This window comes from Vigna unguiculata, chromosome 7, assembly GCF_004118075.2.
Source record: "Vigna unguiculata cultivar IT97K-499-35 chromosome 7, ASM411807v1, whole genome shotgun sequence".
Classification (NCBI taxonomy): Eukaryota; Viridiplantae; Streptophyta; class Magnoliopsida; order Fabales; family Fabaceae; genus Vigna; species Vigna unguiculata.
This window is the reverse complement of record NC_040285.1, coordinates 35,391,177-35,411,502: the sequence shown is the minus strand read 5'-3', so window position 1 is coordinate 35,411,502 and position 20,326 is coordinate 35,391,177. Positions and strand designations below refer to the sequence as shown.

General features: G+C 31.7%; 2 protein-coding genes and 1 pseudogene across 3 annotated transcripts; all 3 read left to right on the top strand.

Annotated features, from left to right (window-relative positions):
• Positions 1–4,630: 4,630 nt before the first annotated feature.
• LOC114192145 (PTI1-like tyrosine-protein kinase At3g15890) lies at positions 4,631–6,442 on the top strand. 2 transcript variants are annotated; one of them, XM_028081763.1, is made up of 4 exons: positions 4,631–4,941; positions 5,033–5,180; positions 5,321–5,583; positions 5,683–6,442. In XM_028081763.1, exons 1-4 carry the CDS (start codon positions 4,886–4,888, stop codon positions 6,308–6,310), a joined length of 1,095 nt encoding a protein of 364 aa, XP_027937564.1. In that variant the 5' UTR covers positions 4,631–4,885; the 3' UTR covers positions 6,311–6,442. The 2 variants fall into 2 exon arrangements, with proteins under 2 accessions (XP_027937564.1, XP_027937563.1); XM_028081762.1 differs by having other exon boundaries at positions 5,033–5,186.
• Positions 6,443–9,160: 2,718 nt separating this feature from the next.
• Positions 9,161–10,363, top strand: LOC114192364 (annotated as a pseudogene).
• A 7,989-nt stretch (positions 10,364–18,352) lies between these two features.
• LOC114191488 (carboxylesterase 1-like) lies at positions 18,353–19,513 on the top strand. Its single transcript, XM_028080675.1, has one exon. The coding sequence runs from the start codon at positions 18,394–18,396 to the stop codon at positions 19,408–19,410; it is 1,017 nt and encodes a 338-aa protein (XP_027936476.1). The 5' UTR covers positions 18,353–18,393; the 3' UTR covers positions 19,411–19,513.
• The last annotated feature ends 813 nt before the right edge of the window (positions 19,514–20,326 follow it).

The following is a 20,326-nucleotide window of genomic DNA, read 5'->3' as shown; positions in this document are numbered from 1 at the left end:
TTCAATCGGACTGTGTGTAGTGGACTGTGTAGTGGACGGAAGTAAAATTAATACAAATAGGACAGAGATATAATAGAAATATTATATTTTATTGTTTCATTCAGAAGAAAAAAAAAAACTTTTAGGGGAAAATTAGAAAATATTAATTTTTTAAATTAAAATGAAATGGGATTTTTTTTGTTTAGAATATAACACAATTTTGAAGAATATAAGGAAGATTATGTTAAGGAAAGTACATATATGAAAAATTACATTTTTAATTAGTATAAATATTTTCAGATAATTTATTTTGTCATTCGTCTAAATAATTCGTCTTCTTTTTGTATAATTACTCGTATAGTACCCAGTTTGGGGCTAATGTGTCAAATAGGTACCCGATTTTAAAAAAAGTGTCAATTACATCTCAACTTTTAAAATTTGCTTCAATTAGGTCCCTTTCAGACAGAGTTGACTAACGCCGTTAGTCAACGTGCCACGTGTCAATATGTGGTTTTTCTATTTTTTTAAAAAAAAATTAATTTTTTTAATTTTTAAAAAAAAAATAAAAATGCCACGTGTCAAGGTCCTGTGTGTGACACGTGGCATTGTCAGTGCCACGTGGCATTGTAATACCACGTGTCTGTGTCACTATCAGATGTCATTATGTTGATTTCGATTTAGTCCCCATATATGTCTTTTTGTTTCAATTTAGTACCTAAGTATGTCTATGTGATTCAATTTTGTCCCAATTTTTTTTAATAATTAAAATATTTTTGTAATCCATTTTTTATAAGATTAAAAATAATTAAGTATAAATATTTTTACAAAATTAAGTACTAATATTTATAATATTTATAATATTTATTAAGTACTCATGTTTTGTTAATTTTTATTTTTTTTCAAAATAGAACAATATTGTCTCTTACTAATTTTAAATCAAAATTTCTATTGGTATGAATGTTATACTATTTTTTTTATTAAAAATGACTTAATAAAATGACTTTTACTACTAAATTTTAATATAAATATCAAATACTTATTTTTTGTAAAACTTTTATACTTAATTACTTTTAATTTTATAAAAAAATATTTTAATTATTAAAAAATATTAGGTCAAAATTGAATCAAATACACATAAGTAGGTACTAAATTGAAACGAAAAAACATAGATGAGGACTAAATCGAAATCAACACAATGACATCTGATAGTGATACTGACATGTGGCATTGCAATGCCACGTGGTACTGATAATGCCACGTGTCACACACAGGGACTTGACACGTGGCATTTTTATTTTTTTTTAAATTAAAAAAAATTTAAATAAAAAAAATACAGATTGACACGTGGTACGTTGACTAACGGCGTTAGTTAACTCTGTTTGAAAGAGACCTAATTGAAACAATATTTAAAAATTGGGATGCAATTGACACTTTTTTAAAACCGGGTACCTGTTTGACACAATAACCCCAAACTGGGTACTATACGAGTAATTAAACCCTTCTTTTTTATATTATATTTTTATCCATTCAAACTAATACACCTTTTCCACTCTATTTGTATCATTTTATTTTATTTTACTTTATATTATTTTCATTGTTAATAAAAAAAATGGAACGGGGTTACATAATTTGTTCGAAACTCGGATTTTTAAAAAATAAAGTGAAAGGATGTTAATAATTTTTAATAGCTGCAATTAATATATTGGTAAAGTATACCACGATGTTTATTTTTTAAGTACTATATACTGCTAAAATATCTTATTAAGGTAAAGATTATATATATTTTCACGTCACATTAAATTCATGCTACTATTACAAGTTCACTCCCACCTACTATTACAAGGTCAATGATAGAGATGACAAATAAATATCTTCTGTGAGTATTATCCGAATTTGTTCTCGTTTTAATGGAGAATTTTCATATTGACTGGATATGGATATGAAAAATCCCCCTGACTTTTTCGATTGGTAGAGTGATGGGTATGAAAATGTACATATCGCTATCATAATACTTGTCCCCACCATTTATTTCTCATTGTTTAAATTATTAAAATATTCACAATTAATTAAGTAACTATATATATATATATATATATACTTTCTATTTTTTTATTTCTCTTAGTTATTTGGTTTGTCATAAAAGTCATTTGCATCTCCAATATATTTTTCTTCTTATCATAACCTTTATATAATTATGTTAAAATGATGTATATCAATTAAAAAATAAAGTTATGTCTCACATTTGAATATTTCTATTATTTTTTAATATGTTTATTTATTGTAGATTTTCTTTTCACATGAGAATGTTTAATATTCTCGATTTCAGTGTTCATAATATAAACCTTTCACTTACTAGGTAATATAAAAAAAATTACTTATTATTATTCATTTTTGTTTCATTTGAATAACTCTTTTGTTTCACTAAAATAATTTTTCGTTATTTCTAAACCATTGAGTATATATTTTGATATTTGAAAAGTTTTCTTATATCTCTAAAATATTTTTCATCTTATCATACCCTTAATTATACATTTATTTTTCTTTGTGCGATTTCTTTCGATAGTCTCTCAAATTGTTTCTAAGACACACATTTGTTAATTTTTTAATATTTTTATTTGTTGTTTTTTTCATCATGTAGAATATTATTTCGATATATTTTATCTAATTACTTTTTATTTTCTAACTCATTATCAATCGTACTCAAATTTTCTCACTATAACTGTATAAATAACTTTTATTTACTACAATATAAAAATTTAATGTAATTGTCATGAATAACTTTTTATCACCATCCAACATATATTGGAGTTCAAAAGATACAAGATCTATGTCAAAATTTTATTATTATGTTTATTAGTTGTTCTTTCGTCATTTTGATCAAATGATGTATTATAACTTTTATTAGTGTATAAAAAAGAGATTCATTAGAATTTAAAAATTTGAAGTAAATAAACATTTAAAATATATTTTAATTTTAATATTTGTTTTCCTTTTATTTTTTTTAAAAATATTTTTAAATTTTATCAACTAAGTTTCATTAATGTTTGCAAATTTAATAAATGTTTTGGTTTTCATGAAATTTTATTTGGTATTCTAATCTAAAATGTAAATAATTATAATTTATTTCAAAGTATTTGATATCGAAGAAACAATCATTCTCTTAATATTGAATATTTGATAATATTATATTTCCTTTACAATAATTTTTTATTATTTTATAAAAATTAATTAAAATTAATATTGAAGTAGTAAGAAAACGGGTACAAGTATGGATACGAAATTATACTGGTTAAGGATATGGATGGGATAAAAATTTGAAACCCGTTAAATTTGAGTATGAGGATGAAGATGAATTTTTTCTAAGGTTAAATATATTTTTGGTCCCTTAACTTTTAGTTTAGTGAAAATTAGAATTAGTCTTTCTTTGATACTTTAGACCAATCTAGTTTCTCATCTTTAATAAATGGGTGAGTTTAGTCATTTTAACCAAATTTTGCTAAGTTTATTTAATATTTTAAATACGTTTTTAAGTAAACATTGAAACGGCCAAAATGAGTTAAATGATGTAAACAACTCAAATACTATCATGAAATGCGTTTAAAACGTCAAATAAACTTGAAAAAATTTGGTTAAAAAAACTAAATACACACATTTCCAAAATTAATGAACTAAATTAGTTTAAAATTTCAATAAAAAAATATTTCTAATTTCCACAAAAAATTAAGAAAACAAAAACATATTTCACCCTTTATAAATTAGCATAACACGTACCGCACCTTGTCGATCCCTGCTCAAAAGGAACAACATTAATGTCATCGGTAATTGTTTTATTATTGTAATAGCTTTAATGCACAACGGTCTTCCTTTTTGCAGTCAAACAGTATATTTATAGGATAGTTTAGTTTTCAAGTAGGGTGGTTTAAATTTAATAGTATCTTTATCAATTTAAATTAAATTACACGCAATGTTTTCTGTGTTAATTTAAACAATTTCTTAAACAAATATTCTCTTTATTTTCGTGCGGCCCAATGCTTATTATAATGAAGATATAATTTGAAGATTAAACCTTAAAAAACAGGTTCAGATAAGAACAACAACGAAACGATCAACTAAAAGCTAATGATAAAACTGTTTTCAGTAATTTTATTTTAGAAAAAATTGTATTGCTTACATCAAACTCCTCATTGGACCCCAATTTTCATAGAACTTGTCCCAAAAGCACAATTATGGACTATTCTTTTCTTATTATGAACGAGCAATTGCTAACCGTCTCTGATTAAGACTTTTTGTCAACTAGTTACAACCCCAACATATTTTACACTTTCATTAGCTTTGTACCACCATTTTTAAATTGTTCTACTAGAAAGAACCAAACAATTACCTATACTTTGATTGCTTGCATCATTATCCTTTTAAATTACCATTAATACAATATATACAGAAGCAATTACATTTTTCTCAAAAAATATATTATCTGAAATAAGATAGTTGATTTATCGAGGAAACATAAAAAAAAAAAGGAGTAAATTAAAAAAGTTGTAAAAATTTAAGGCAAGAATCACATAACTCTTGAATAAAACGTTGAAGAATGTGTTCCTCCGACAGGAATATATATAAAGGTGTGAAATTTTCAATGGAAATTTGGGTTGAGAAAAGCTTGTAAACACTAGCATACACCCATTTGATTATATAATACTCACTGAATTCGGTTCTGTTCAAAGTCCTTGACTTCCAAGGCAGCAGCCATTTGTCGTAATCTTATTACTTCTTAATTCTTATATTGTTTCTTTGCATTTGCCGATATCTTTTGGTTCTTTCCTCTCAAATCTATTTTTTCTCTTCTTCCCACTTTCCCTCGAAATTTTCCGTCAATTTTCCAGTTGTGAATTCCTAGAGAGACAAAGAAATGAAGTTTAAATGTTTCAGCTGTTTTCTTTGTGATAAAGAGCAATCCGAGATGCAGTAAGCATTCATCAAATTAATTCATATCATGTCCACAAATTTGTGATGATAATCGTCCATATTTTGAGTTACGTATTTTATTTTTCTGCAGAAACGGCAGAGAGAAGAAGAAAAGGGACTATCCATGGGAAATATACACCTTGAAGGAATTGCTTCGTGCAACAAATAATTTTCATCAAGATAACAAGATAGGAGAGGGTGGCTTTGGAAGTGTTTATTGGGGTCGAACAAGTAAAGGGGTTGAGGCAATTATATTCATACAGATATATAATATATTTCTTTAAAATTTTGAGTATTTGATTTATTTCCGATAAACCTTGTCTTAATTTGAAGTATGAGATATTTGTTTGTAATGTATTGTAATGAACGAACTTTGCAGATCGCAGTAAAGCGGTTGAAGACGATGACTGCAAAGGCAGAGATGGAGTTTGCGGTGGAAGTGGAAGTACTGGGAAGGGTGAGGCATAAGAATTTGTTGGGGTTGCGTGGATTCTATGCAGGAGGTGATGAAAGGTTGATTGTGTATGATTACATGCCTAATCACAGTTTGCTGAATCATTTGCATGGTCAACTTGCCAAAGATTGTTTGTTAGATTGGCCTAGAAGAATGAACATAGCAATTGGAGCAGCTGAAGGCTTGGTGTATGTGCTCCTTTCACCTCTCATTAATCCTTAAACTTGTTTGTTTGAGATTATATATGACATTGAAATCATTAAACTATGTGTTTTTGTTTGGTTAAGGTATTTGCACCACGAGGCAAATCCTCACATCATTCATAGAGACATAAAGGCAAGCAATGTTCTTTTGGACTCTGAATTTGAAGCGAAGGTTGCTGATTTTGGGTTTGCTAAGCTGATACCAGAGGGTGTGAGCCATCTGACAACAAGGGTTAAAGGCACTCTTGGATATTTGGCTCCAGAATATGCCATGTGGGGGAAGGTTTCTGAGAGCTGTGATGTTTACAGTTTTGGGATTTTGCTTTTGGAGATTGTGAGTGCCAAGAAGCCAATTGAGAAACTCCAAGGAGGAGTGAAAAGGGATATAGTTCAGTGGGTTACACCTCATGTTCAAAAGGGTAACTTCACTCATATTGTTGATTCAAAATTAAAGGGACGATTTGATTTAGAGCAGTTGAAATCTGTGATCATGATAGCTGTAAGGTGCACAGAAAGTAATCCAGAAAAAAGGCCTAGCATGGTAGAGGTGGTGGAGTGGCTCAAGGGTGGCATTGGAAGAAGAAAAGAGATTCTTCCAACTTTAAGTCACACCAATGGAGATGATAAATATGAAGAAAACTACGGAGAGATTAGAAGAACACAGTCCAGGTTGAAAATACCAAGTGATGATGATAAACTTAGAATAAGATAAACTCTTGCTTTGTAACTGAAATTTTTAATAATTCTTCTTATTAATCACGGAATCAGTGATGGATATTCAATATATTTGGTGAAAAGTTGTTAATTTCATAGTGTTGTGTATTTTTACTACCCAGTACTACAATTGTTACAACTCGTATATATATTTTCCCATTTTATTTCTCATAATAACAATTTATTTCACGTTTTTCTTTTCTTTTCTACCAAATTTTGCTATAAAAATTTTAAATAAAAAATATCATCATTTTATCTTATTTACAAATGTTTGTGTATTTACTGGCTGATATGTTCATATCATTATTTTACCATCTCTTATATTCTAAAATGTTGTTTTCATGACTATGTAACACACACACACGCAATGAATATAATAAGCAATAGACAACACATACCTGCTAAAGTATGCTTAATTTATAATATTTTAATGGATCCTTGTGTGAATGGACATAAATTAGTTAGATCTAAAATACTTAATTCCAGACTAGAGTTCCTTATCTTATTTTAATGTATAATAATTTTATTTAGATGGGATTATGAAATGATATAATTTTGTGGTAATAACATTATTTAGATCTTATACAATACTATTTATAATAATAAAGAACCATTTTTAAAGACATTATCTCTTCAAAATGTTTAAGAATACAACTTACAAGCAGAATAAACACAAGAATGTTATTTAGTACCAATTGTTTATATTTGGACAAAATTATTAATGGATTAGCTTTTTTTTGTTTAATGACAATAGAGAGTAGAACAAATCATAGGACGGGGTATAATAAAAAATCCATCATTTATTTTTAAATTTTTTATACTTGAAGAAAAAAAGAAAAAAAGCAAATAATTAATATTTTTACAATAAAAACTAAACTGGCATGAGAGTGCTCGGCAAATGAAATACAGTAGTGGTGTTTACAGGAATGAGCGATTCTTAAATTTGATTTCATTCAAGTCAATATAACAAGTTCGGGTTTCTTTTTATTATTTGGGTCAAATTCAACTATTTTTGTCCAAGTCATTCCGTATATTTTGGGTCACGAACTTGAATTTTAATACCAAATTGTCACGTTCATATATATATATATATATAATATTTATTTAAGTTTGCATATTAATTTAGAAAATTTAATGCAAATTTAATTGGGGTGTAGAATTATGAAATTTTAAAAGATATAAGTTACATGGAGGAACTTATTACTGTATTTTATTCATATTCTCTTTTTCTATATATAACAAAATGTATAAGAATATAAAATATTTACAATATCTCAATTTTTATTTCTTAATTCTAAAATAGTAATTAATTTCTAAAATTGAAAAATATTTTTTAGGAAAATATTTCTTAAAAACTAATTTTAAAAAAATTTATTAAATAAATATTCTCAAAATGAGTCATATAATAAATCCTATAAGAGATCAAGCAAATCATGAATGAGATTGTCTACATGAGCCTATGATTAAATTTGATTATAGCAAATTTGCAATCGGTATGGAAGAAGTTGAAGTTAACAAATGTAATGTCATCTTTAAATCATGAGAAAGTGTTATTAACATTGATATCAATATGAGCAAGCTGAAGAATTCCCCTTAGTTATTACCTAAAATATGTTAAATCAAGTTCAAGGTACGTTATTCACTCTTAATCGCATTTTACATTTTACAAAATGGTTAATAGCAATCACACAACGAATCAAAAATAGTTGTCAAATGATTTTATATGTTTTTTTTTGTTGAAAATAAAGTCGCAAAATTATTGATCCGAGAATTTCGCTTTTCCAAATGCAGATTTAGACAAAATGCGGGCTTAAATAAGTGTAAACTTAAGCGAATGTCTAATATATTTCTCTTTTTTGTATCCACATTTTATAATTCCAATTATATTTTTTATAATATAATTATTTGTTAAATTTTTAAAAATTAATTATTTCTTTTACACGTTTCCTATAAAACTGTTTATTTTTTCTCATTTTTTTTTCTTAATTGTATTATTTTCTCATCTTCTCTCAATTATTTTTTTTATTTTTAATAAATATAAATTTATTTTATATATTAGATTAATAACATTACAATATCATTACCTACTTATATAATAATTTTATGTATACATAAAATGCATACATGCAAGTACGATAATTTATCGCTGGTATATATGAGGTTACTCAATCTTTGAATATATTGTTTTAAACATTTTTTCTCGTCACCAACATCAAATTTTTTGACGGAGAAAAAAATCTTATGAGAGTGATAAAGAAGAATACAAAAAATGACTGAGTGAAATAAATAGTGTTTTTTAAAATAAAATGTGACCGGAGATAATTTTTTGCTCTAGCAATCTTGCAGTCTTCGTGATTATGGTGAGCGTTGTGATATTTTGATCCAACTATTTGTTTATTTTGAATATTAAAACTTATAAAATAATATGTTATTCTAATATTTTTATAATGTTTTATTATTTAATTAATATATTTATTAATCTATGGTCAATTCTACACAATTGAAATCAATAGCCGCGATCTAGTGGTTGGATTTGTGTAACTGGTTTTAGAGTCCAAATCTTACCATCCTTATTCTACGGAGAAAATAAATCAGTCTCAATTTGTCTACGTGGGTGCCAACTTTAAATTAGACTAAAACATTATTTGTGACTTTTTTCTTTTGTCCTGTACCTGGCGTCAACCACAGACGCACCCAGGACCACGTTGCAGAAGCTCCAAGTAGACACCACTTTCCTTCACTTATCTAACATCAGATTCTACTAAAATTAAATAATAGATGTGTACGTACTTTTGCATGTATATACATAAACATCTCATTTTGCGAAACTATAACGTTTTCCTATTATATATATAACACTCCGTTTCAACTTTGAAGCAGACAATCAGGAATTTATATCAGCCATGATACTACTCACAATGGTTACTGCGTTCTCCATATATCTGATTCTCATCCATGCATCAATGCTTGCTAACTCAGCCATGGATCCCTACAAAGCCCTCAACATCATCCTCAACCCAAACGGCACCCTCACACGCTTAAGCATTCCGCCGCAAAGCCCTCCCTCACCAGATCCCTCGCTCCCTACACCGGTTCTCTCCAAAGACCTCCCCATCAACAAATTCAACCACACCTGGGCGCGGATCTACCTACCCCACAAAGCACTCCATCATTCCCCCAGACCCAAACTACCCCTCATCGTCTTCTACCACGGCGGAGGCTTCATCTTCGACAGTCCAGCCTCCATTTACTCCCACGACTTCTGCATCAGAATGACCAACGCCACGCAGTCCGTCGTCGTTTCGGTCGATTACCGCCTCGCCCCGGAGCACCGCCTCCCCGCCGCCTACGAAGACTCCGTGGAGGCGCTGCACTGGATCAAAGCCTCCAACGACGCCTGGTTGCGCCACGCCGATTACTCCCGCTGCTATCTGATGGGGGAGAGCGCCGGGGGAACATTGCCTACACGGTGGGTCTACGTGCGGCGGCGGAGGTTGATAAGTTGAAACCGTTGAAGATTAAAGGGTTGATATTGATTCAACCGTTTTTTGGTGGGAGGAAGAGGAGTCCATCAGAGATAAGGCTTGCCGAGAAGACCATTATACCTTTGCTCATCACAGATCTGATATGGAAACTGTCGCTGCCCGTTGGCGCTGACCGTGATCACCCGTATTCAAATCCAACTGTTAACGGTGGAGATAAGATTTTGGATAAGTTTAAGGTATATGGGTGGAGGGTTGCGGTGTTTGGGTGTGAAGGGGACGTACTGGTGGACCGCGAGAGAGAGCTGGTGAAATTGCTTGAGCAGAAGGGCGTGCACGTGGTCGGAAAGTTTTATGAAGGGGGTCGACATGGCATCTTTGTCGGTGACCCTTCCATGTCTGTCCAAGTCTTTCGTTTACTTAAAACTCTTCACTGATTACATGACTGATCAGTTACCTTGCCACATTAATAAACCAATGTTTTTCGTGTTTTATGCACCCAATGTTTAGTAAACCAAACAGAAATGTTTCTTTGACACCCAAATTATTTATCTCACTGTTGTCGTCAACACCGCTAGACAATATTTTTAGAAGTAATTTAATTATTAAAATAAATAAATATTTATATTTGTAAAAAAATAAAGAATAAAATAAGTATCAAAATTTGTTAAATGTAAAGTAATAATATTCTATTTACAATTGTTCTTTTTTACAGAATATAGTTAAATAAAATAAAATATTATATTAAATTAATTTGAGACAAAGTTTATCTGACGAGGTGATTAGTTCATAAAAGCATCTAGATATAGTGTGCAAAACTAAAATTCATATTGAGTTTAACAAATCTTAAGTCACTCGTGTGTTTTTTCAAATTACTAAATTATAGTCATATTATGCACCACTTTAGAAGAAAGACAAGTAATAAAACAATTAACAGTATGTTTTAGCATTATAAATCAATAAGTAATTTTGAAAAAAATAACTGAAAAAAGAAAACAAAGCAGCTGTTAAAATAATTCATATTTTAAAGTAAAAAACTAACTAAAATACATTGAACATTTTTATTAGAGTTGTCAAAGTGGGTCAGAACCCGCCAGCCAACTTAGTGCACCACGATTTCAGAGGAAATTGGGTTGAAATTATTTTACAAATTTCGGTACGAATTAATTTTTGATTCGATCCATGAAAAACTTGACTCATCCGGATTGAATTCATAGTGAGTCAGGTTGGTCGCCAACCCACTCATAAATAAAAGGGTCACACGATTTATTTATTTTTATTTGAGTTAGGTTGGACTATTTTTTTAAACTAATATATTGGATTGACAAATACAAACCTAATACTTTTATGATTTTGTTTTATATTTGAGATTAAACATTATGTTGGATTAATTAAAATTTATTTAAATTTTAATTACAATTATAATTTAGTTTTTTAAATAAAAAAGAAAATATAATTTTTTTAATTAGGTAAGTCAGTAAATTAACCTATTTAATCTATGATAGAACAGATCAGATTTGATTTTTTGTTTCTCACAAATAAATAAGTTGAAATGGGAAATGGGCTAGTTCGTAACTGATTAATTCATGATGAACGGTCCGATCAAATCAGACAGCGCATTTTAACGACTCTAAATTTTATGCTAATACGGGAAGACTACTCTTCTTTGCCAGAATTTTATCAACGATTCATTAATATATATTCAAAATTATAATTATTAATTTTAACGAATTTGTGTTAATTTAACGTGTCTTTCGTAACTATTAAGAAGCTACGTTTACTGAAATTATTGTTTTCAATCAAGTCAATGATAAAAAGGAGTGATTGAACGTAAGCTAAGAATAGAGTTGATTCATTAAATAAAAAAATTAAGTCAATGATAAAAGAATTGAGAAAAAAATATTCATCAACCCTTGAAACAGTTCAAAAGATTGTTTCAAAAAATAAGTAATTATTATCCAATATTTTATTACTTAAATATACTTGTTGAAATGTAAATTTGTGAAAATTCATACAATTTTCATTGCTTTATGAAAATTATTGTAAAAATTTTCATTACTCAAGATTAAACAATACAGTCATTAATTTAGAATGAGTCTTTCAGTAGGAGTGATGTTATATGTAATTTTTTATACAAATATTTAATTTTGTTTCGATACAATCAATACATTTTATATTATTTAGAAATTAAAGTCAAATATAATTTAAATATTTTTTTCTTTCATCTTTTAAGATAATTTTTTAGGGATAAAATTACAACGGAAGTCAACACTCCAACGATACTTCGAATTGAAAAAACAAGTTTAAAATGGAATAAAGAGGCAATATAAAGTGAAATTTGAATTCTGTTTTCAATTTTTATTTTGTATTATTTCTGTTTTGTGGCTTTAAAATACGTTATAACCACCTTGACGCGGATAAAGTGGCGTAACGGAATGTTTACCCTAGAATCTAACAAGAATTGAAGGGAATATTATTAACCAAGTCTAGCGTTGAAAAACCTAGAAGCTAGCCTTAGTGGAGTCGGTCAACTGTGACGCTAGTTTTAGTCGCATATAACATAGGCCGGCTGACGTAAATAAATAAAGAAATATAAAAGTTATAGAGGTAGCTTTGGCTAGTTGGCTAGCGGATGCTATGAATAAATATAAGGCTTTTGATTCTTTACCAAATAATTCACCATAACCACAAACCAACCAATTGCACTGTGTAGGATGAGATTGAATGTGAAGATAGTAAAATCGGAGAGGCGAATGAGGAAGAAGTTTAAGGAGACTCAGAAAAGTGAAAAAAGGAAGGAGGGAAATGAGACTCATCCAAAGTCAAAACATATATTTCATATATTTTATGAGATGTCCATCGAATCAATAAAAATGAGACGTTAAAGATAATGTATTGAAGTGAACGGTGGTTACAAAAAGAAAGACTCAGGAAGTTGAGGAAAAACAAATATTTAAAGACTTTGAAAAAAAAAAAAAAAAGTGGAGAGTTTTAAAAGATTGTTGCGCAGTGGAATGGAGTGAATTATTGGGTTTTGGCTGAATGCAAAGTTGTGGGAGCAGCAGTTTAAGTAACGTATGGATTGAAAGAACACTAAACATTAAAGTCAACGATCAAATAGGGGAGAAGCAGAATGTTTGTGTCTGGCCAAGTGGATCCCTTCCACCATCTCAAAATCCTCCCCAACTCGGATGGCACCATCACTCGCCTCCGTGCAGACCCACTCACCCATCCAACTTCCGATGCCACCGTCCCCATCCCCGTTCTCACCCAAGACGCCACCATCAACCAATCAAACAAAACTTTCGCCCGCATATTCCTCCCAGGCCGCGCACTCCATAATTCCTCCAAAAACCTCCTTCTAATGTAACCCCAATTAGACTTATAGCATTGGATCAATGCCTAGATCCATTTTCTTTAATTTCTTTTATTTTTTTAATTTTAATTAAATAAATTTGTTTTAAGTGGTTTGTTTTTCTAAATACAGTCAATTATTGAAATATTTGATATTGGGCCTGCGGCCCAATTCGTATCTATGCTTCCAGCACACCAATTTTTGCTACAGTCCACATCATGCCTAGTTGGCCCATTCTACTTACGCATGATCTGATGTCCATACGCACACCTCCTGCAAGCCAACACTTGATCTTTCTTCGTAGCATCATCTTTATTGGGCTGAGCCCAATTCTTCAACACACATCCAATTTCTTCAGCAATTTTCTTCAGATCTTGCAAGGGGCTTCTTCCTGCACCCAAACCTTCTTCTGTATCTTTTATAATTACTCTTTTGATCCTAATCAACTTTTACCTGTCAAGGTGGTGTTAAGGTGGGTAGGTGAAAGCAAAATTTGCTGTAACCATCGATGCTTTCTTTATATTTCTGCAAAACTGCACCCCCAAATATTTTCATAAGTTCTGTTTCTTCTTTCCGTTCTTCCACCAATTTTTGTGCTGTGCTTTTGAACTCTGGTCCCTCTGGTTTGTGATTCCTGCCTGTATGTGTTTCAAGCTCTGGTCCCGTCTCTGGTTCAAGCTCCGGCAGTTGTCCTTGTTTTATTTTTATTTTTTCTTTTCATTTGGGTCCCGAATGCAGCGCACAGAGTGGAAACAGTGGCAATGGCCATTTTTGAGAGACCTCTCTCTCTCTGTCTCTTCTTCTCAGGCCTATCTATCCTCTCTTCTTTCCTATCCTTTTCTTTTCTTACTTTTATTTTCACCCAAAACTTATTTTTAAATTGGTTTCACTTTTATTTTTTTTAAACAATAAAAATTGAACAAATGAAAATAAGGCACGCCACACTCTGCACCTCTTTCATTCAAACCTTATACAAAAACAAACAATAAAAAAATATATATGTATTTTTGCGTAATTTGATATTTTTTAGATTTCAAAGTGCTTTCCGAGTGTGTCAGTGATTCCTTTATTTTAATTCTCTTCTTTGTGCTTCATTCTCTTTGAAGGTGGTCCTAGTCCAAGATTCGTGTTAAGTCACGGAGGTCCCTTCATTCTCTCATTGTATTTTTTTTTTTATTCAGTCAAACAGATTTCGTGATCCGTTTCAAGAAAAAGCGAAATGAATTTCAAATCCGTTTGGAATTTTATAATTTTTTTTTTCAGAAACGGAATTCATGATCCGTTTTAGAAAAATATGAACTAGATCTCAAAATTCGTTTCAGAAGTTTCCATGTTTTTTGTTATGAAACGGCTTTTCGGATCCGTTTCATACTTTTCTGAAACAGATAATGAATTCCGTTTCAAAAATTTTTAACTTTTTCCCAGAAACGGAATTCGTAATCCGTTCCAGAAAAAAATGAATTCCAAAATCCGTTTCATAAATTTTCATGTTTTTTATCATTTAGTTTAATTTATTTTTATAATTACATTTATTTTTCAAAAAGTTATTTAAAAATTAAATTAAATACATATATATATATATAATTTTATTTTTAGATATATATTAAAAAATGTGAAAACAATAAAATAAAACAAAAATTAATAAATAAAAAAAACATTTAAAATTAAAAAAACATATACTTTAAATAAATTAAAAATAGTTATAATACATTGAATAATTTTTTAATTTACAGATTAAGTATATTTTAGTTTAATTTGTTTTACAATTTTTCTTTTATATACTTAATTAAGAAATAAATTAAATAAAAAATGGATCTCAAAATCCGTTTCTGGAAGTTGTGAAACGGAATGCGTAATCCGTTTCATATAAAAAAAACACAATTTTCACGAAACGACTTTCAAAATTTGTTTCTAAAAATCATGAAACGAATTTTGTAATTTGTTTCATATAAAAAACGGATTTTTTGGCCCTGACACCGAGCAACCACGTCACCGGACCACCAACTTCGCATCACCGCGATCAGATTTTCGCAGGCGCGCAACCCACCACTATCAGTTCGCCAGTCACCACCATCCTCTGTGCACCTGCCATTCACGAACCTTGCTGGAGAAGAAGAAGGAGGTGCAGAACGCATCTTCACGTAACCATTGTCCCTGCACTTCACACTGTCGTCTCCTCCATTTTCGAACCACCATGACACGTCGGAGAAAAGAATGATTGAGGTGCGGAAGGTGAGAGAGAGGGAGGATTTGGTAGAGGAGCTGAGGTATCAGAGGGTTTGGTAGCTTTGAGAAACTGAAGTGGTCGAGGCGCCGTTGGAAGTACCTGGTTTCGTAGTGAAATTGCAGTGGCGCGAAATGGTTTCCATAGAGCTTCAAGCTGTTCGTAAGCCGTTCGTTTTTTACCAAAATGAAAACATGTGATATTTCTTATCCCCTGCATCATCTTCCCGTAATAGTTTTCATTCCAATGATAGTTAGAAAAAGAATTTTTTGTTGCTGTTACGCGAATAAAAGAGACAAGAGGTGGAGAATTGTTGTTGCCACACAAAGGCTAGGTCAAATGGGATTCAATATTGAGGGGTGTAGAAGGTGGAAGTTGTAGGAGGAGAGATAAATTTTACTCTTTAATCTTTATCTTTTACTGTAGAGGGCAAAGTAGGAATTAAAAAAAAGTTTTTGGAGGTACTGAAGAATCCTTTGGAGGTGCAGGGAGAAGCTCCCTCTTGCAATCTGTTTCACGCGTGCAGCATCTTCCAACATGGTCCTCGCGTGCAACCCAGATTGCTTTCCGCATGGCATCACCAATTCCTTCACGTTTCTACAGAATGAACCCAACACATGCTCGTGGAGCGCCGCTAGGGTTTCTCGCGCAACCTCACTTCACATTTCCACTTGCCAGCTAGTGTTCACGAGAGAAAGCTCTCTCTTTCCCTCCATCTGAAAAGCGCCTCCTTTGTTAGGGTTTCAGTAACAACCCAACCCTCACGCGAACCATCAACCTTGAGTTAGGGTTCCTTTCTTCCACCATCACGTTTTTCATCTTAGGGTTACCGTTAGTTTTGTTTGCCGTTAGGAACCATTGTTAGACGGCGTCCATTTCTTTCCTTCCTTTCTCCGGTTGCCTCTCTTCTATAAAGGGGCAAACCATTGTTTGTAAACACTTAGCTTTGATGAATGTTAGTTCGGTTGAGATCACTCCCACCGTTCGTCTTAGCTCCCCTTTCCCTTTAGATAAGGATTTCTGCTCCTAGGATTCCAAATACAGTGTGTGTGTGAGTTCAGTGTCAGAACGAGAGCTAATCCAACCTTTAAGAGTCTTCCGCTGCAATTCCAATCGTTTCCACCGAATAAACGACTATCGGAGGCCGTCTCTGTTGAACAGAGTGCATTTCCGCCAATCAACGGCACCGATGGCCTCATCACCCTCTCATCGTTTACTTCCACGGCGGCGGCTTCGTCCTCTTCAGCGCTGCCACACATTTTTTCCACGACGCCTGCCTATTTATGTGTTTTTAAAAATAAAATGTGACCGGATATCATTTTTTGCTCTAGCAATCTTGCAATCTTCGTGATTCTGGTGAACGTTGTGATATTTTGATCCAAATATTTGTTTATTTTGAATCTTAAAACCTATAAAATAATATGTTATTCTTATATTTTCATATTGTTTTATTAATTAATTAATATACTTATTAGGTTTAATTAATCGTAAGGTACCCAGTTTGGTACTAGTGTGTCAAATTGGTACCTGCTTTTAAAAAAGTGTCAATTGCATCTCAACTTTTGAAAATTGCTTCAATTAGGTCCCTTTCAGACAGAGTTGACTAACGCCGTTAGTCAACGTGCCACGTGTCAATCTGTGATTTTTTTGATATTTTTTTAAATTTTTAATTTTTTTTAATTTAAATTTTTTTAATTTTTTTTTAAAAAAAAATTAAAAATGCCACGTGTCAAGTCCCTATGTGTGACACGTGGCATTGTCAGTGCCACGTGGCATTGTAATGCCACGTGTCAGTGTCAATATTAGATGTCATTGTGTTGATTTCGATTTAGTCCCCACATATGTCTTTTTGTTTCAATTTAGTACCTAAGTATGTGTATCTGATTTAATTTTGTCCCAATTTTTTTTTAATAATTAAAATATTTTTGTAATCCATTTTTTATAAGATTAAAAATAATTAAGTATAAATATTTTTACAAAATTAAGTACTAATATTTATAATGTTTCTCTCAATTTCAGACCAAATTTATTATTTGTATGAATGTTATGCTATTTTTTTTTTTATTAAAAATGACTTAATAAAATGACTTTTACCACTAAATTTTAATATAAATATCAAATACTTAATTTTTTTAAAACTTTTATACTTAATTACTTTTAATTTTATTAAAAAATATTTTAATTATTAGGTCAAAATTGAATCAAATACACATAAGTAGGTACTAAATTGAAACGAAAAAACATAAATGGGGACTAGATCGAAATCATCACAATGGCATCTGATAGTGACACTGACATGTGGCACTGACAATGCCACGTGTCACACACAGGACCTTTACACGTGGCATTTATATATTTTTTTATAAAAAATTTAAAAAAAATAAAAAAAACCACAGATTGACATGTGGCACGTTGACTAACAACGTTAGTCAACTCTATCTGAAAGTGACCTAATTGAAGCAATTTTCAAAAGTTGGAATGCAATTAACACTCTTTTAAAACCGAATACCTATTTAACACACTAGTCCCAAACCAGGTACTATGCGATTAATTAAACCTACTTATTAATCTATGTTCAATTCTACACAATTGAAATCAATAGGGGCGATCTAATGGTTGGATTTGTGTAACTGGTGTTAGAGTCCAAATCTTACCATCCTTATTCTACAGAGAAAAGAAATCAGTCTTAATTTGTCTACTTTTGTGGATGCACGCTAAAACATTATTTGTGACTTTTTCTTTTGTCCTGTACCTATTTGCTAGCTGTTCTCAATTATCTTCAGGCGACAACCACAGACTCACCCAGGACCACGTTGCAGAAGCTCCAAGTAGACACCACTTTCCTTCACTTATCTATCTTCAGATTCTACTAATATTAAATAAATGATAATAGATGTGTACGTATTTTTGTATGTATATACATAAACATCTCATTTTGCGAAACTATAACGTTTTCCTATTATATATATAACACTCCGTTTCAACTTTGAAGCAGGCAATCACAGGAATTTATATCAGCCATGACACTACTCACAGTGGTTACTGCGTTCTCCATATATCTGATTCTCATCCATGCATCAACGGTTGCTAACTCAGCCATGGATCCCTACAAAGCCCTCAACATCATCCTCAACCCAAACGGCACCCTCACACGCTTAAGCATTCCGCCGCAAAGCCCTCCCTCGCCAGATCCCTCGCTCCCTACACCGGTTCTCTCCAAAGACCTCCCCATCAACAAATTCAACCACACCTGGGCGCGGATCTACCTACCCCACAAAGCACTCCATCATTCCCCCAACGCCAAACTACCCCTCATCGTCTTCTACCACGGCGGAGGCTTCGTTTTCGACAGTGCAGCCTCCACTTACTTCCACGACTTCTGCGTCAGAATGACCAACGCCACGCAGTCCGTCGTCGTTTCGGTCGACTACCGCCTCGCCCCGGAGCACCGCCTCCCCGCCGCCTACGAAGACTCCGTGGAGGCGCTGCACTGGATCAAAGCCTCCAACGACGCCTGGTTGCGCCACGCCGATTACTCCCGCTGCTATCTGATGGGGGAGAGCGCCGGGGGGAACATTGCCTACACGGCGGGTCTACGTGCGGCGGCGGAGGTGGATAAGTTGAAACCGCTGAAGATTAAAGGGTTGATATTGATTCAACCGTTTTTTGGTGGGAGGAAGAGGAGTCCATCAGAGATAAGGCTTGCCGAGGACACCACTATACCCTTGCCCATCACAGATCTGATGTGGAACCTGTCGCTGCCCGTTGGCGCTGACCGTGATCACCCGTATTCAAATCCATTTGTTAACGGTGGAGATAAGATTTTGGATGAGTTTAAGGTATATGGGTGGAGGGTTGCGGTGTTTGGGTGTGAAGGGGACCCACTGGTGGACCGCGAGAGAGAGCTGGTGAAATTGCTTGAGCAGAAGGGTGTGCACGTGGTCGGAAAGTTTTATGAAGGGGGTCGACATGGCATCTTTGTCGGTGACCCTTCCATGTCTGTCCAAGTCTTTCGTTTACTTAAAACTCTTCATTGATCACATGACTGATCAGTTACCCAGCTACATTAATAAACCAATGTTTTTCGTGTTTTATGCACCCAATGTTCAGTAAACCAAACAGAAATGTTTCTTTTTGACACCCAAATTATTTATCTCACTGTTGTGGGCAACAGCCATGAAAAAATTAAATAATAATAATATTTTGATTAATAAATTTTGATAATTTTTTTTAATATGAGATGTCATTTTATATTAATTTTAAAATATTTAAAATAAAAAAATAAAAAATCACTTAAAAAATATCATTTAAAAATAAAAAAAAGTTGTTAAAATTTAATAGATAAATTTTTTTTTTCAAAAATAAAAACGAAAAGGAAAACAGTCCGTGAAATATCACCGTTCCACGTCATATTTGCAAGAAAAATGAATCTTTTACACAAAAAAACACCGCTCGACAATATTTTTAGATGTAATTTAATTATTAAAATAAATAAATAAATATTTATATCTGTAAAAAGAAAAGAATAAAATAATAAGTACCAAAATTTGTTAAATGTAAAGTAATAATATTCTATTTACAATTGTCCTTTTTTTACAGAATATCGTTAAATAAAATAAAATAAAATAAAATATTATATTATATTAAATTAATTTGAGACAAAGCTTATCTAAGACGAGGTGATTAGTTCATAAAAGCATCTAGATATGGTGTACAAAATTAAAATTCATATTGAGTTTAACAAATCTTAAGTCACTCGTGTGTTTTTTCAAATTACTATAAATGATAATCATATTATGTATAGTTAAATGAGCTAGTGAACTAATCTATTTAATTTATTGACCCGTAGTAGAATAGATCATGTTTAAATATTTTTGGCTTTCTAATAAATAAATTAGGTTGAATTGATTCAATAAGTGATAACCTGTGATAAATTGGACCAAATCAAATCAG

Excerpts from the sequence above, each read along its gene's own strand:
- LOC114192145 (XM_028081762.1), top strand. The coding sequence starts at position 4,886 with ATGAAGTTTAAATGTTTCAGCTGTTTTCTTTGTGATAAAGAGCAATCC. Across the intron at positions 4,942-5,032 it reads AAAGAGCAATCCGAGATGCA|AAACGGCAGAGAGAAGAAGA; the intron begins GTAAGCATTCAT and ends ATTTTTCTGCAG. Across the intron at positions 5,187-5,320 it reads GAACAAGTAAAGGGGTTGAG|ATCGCAGTAAAGCGGTTGAA; the intron begins GCAATTATATTC and ends CGAACTTTGCAG.
- LOC114191488 (XM_028080675.1), top strand. The coding sequence starts at position 18,394 with ATGACACTACTCACAGTGGTTACTGCGTTCTCCATATATCTGATTCTC.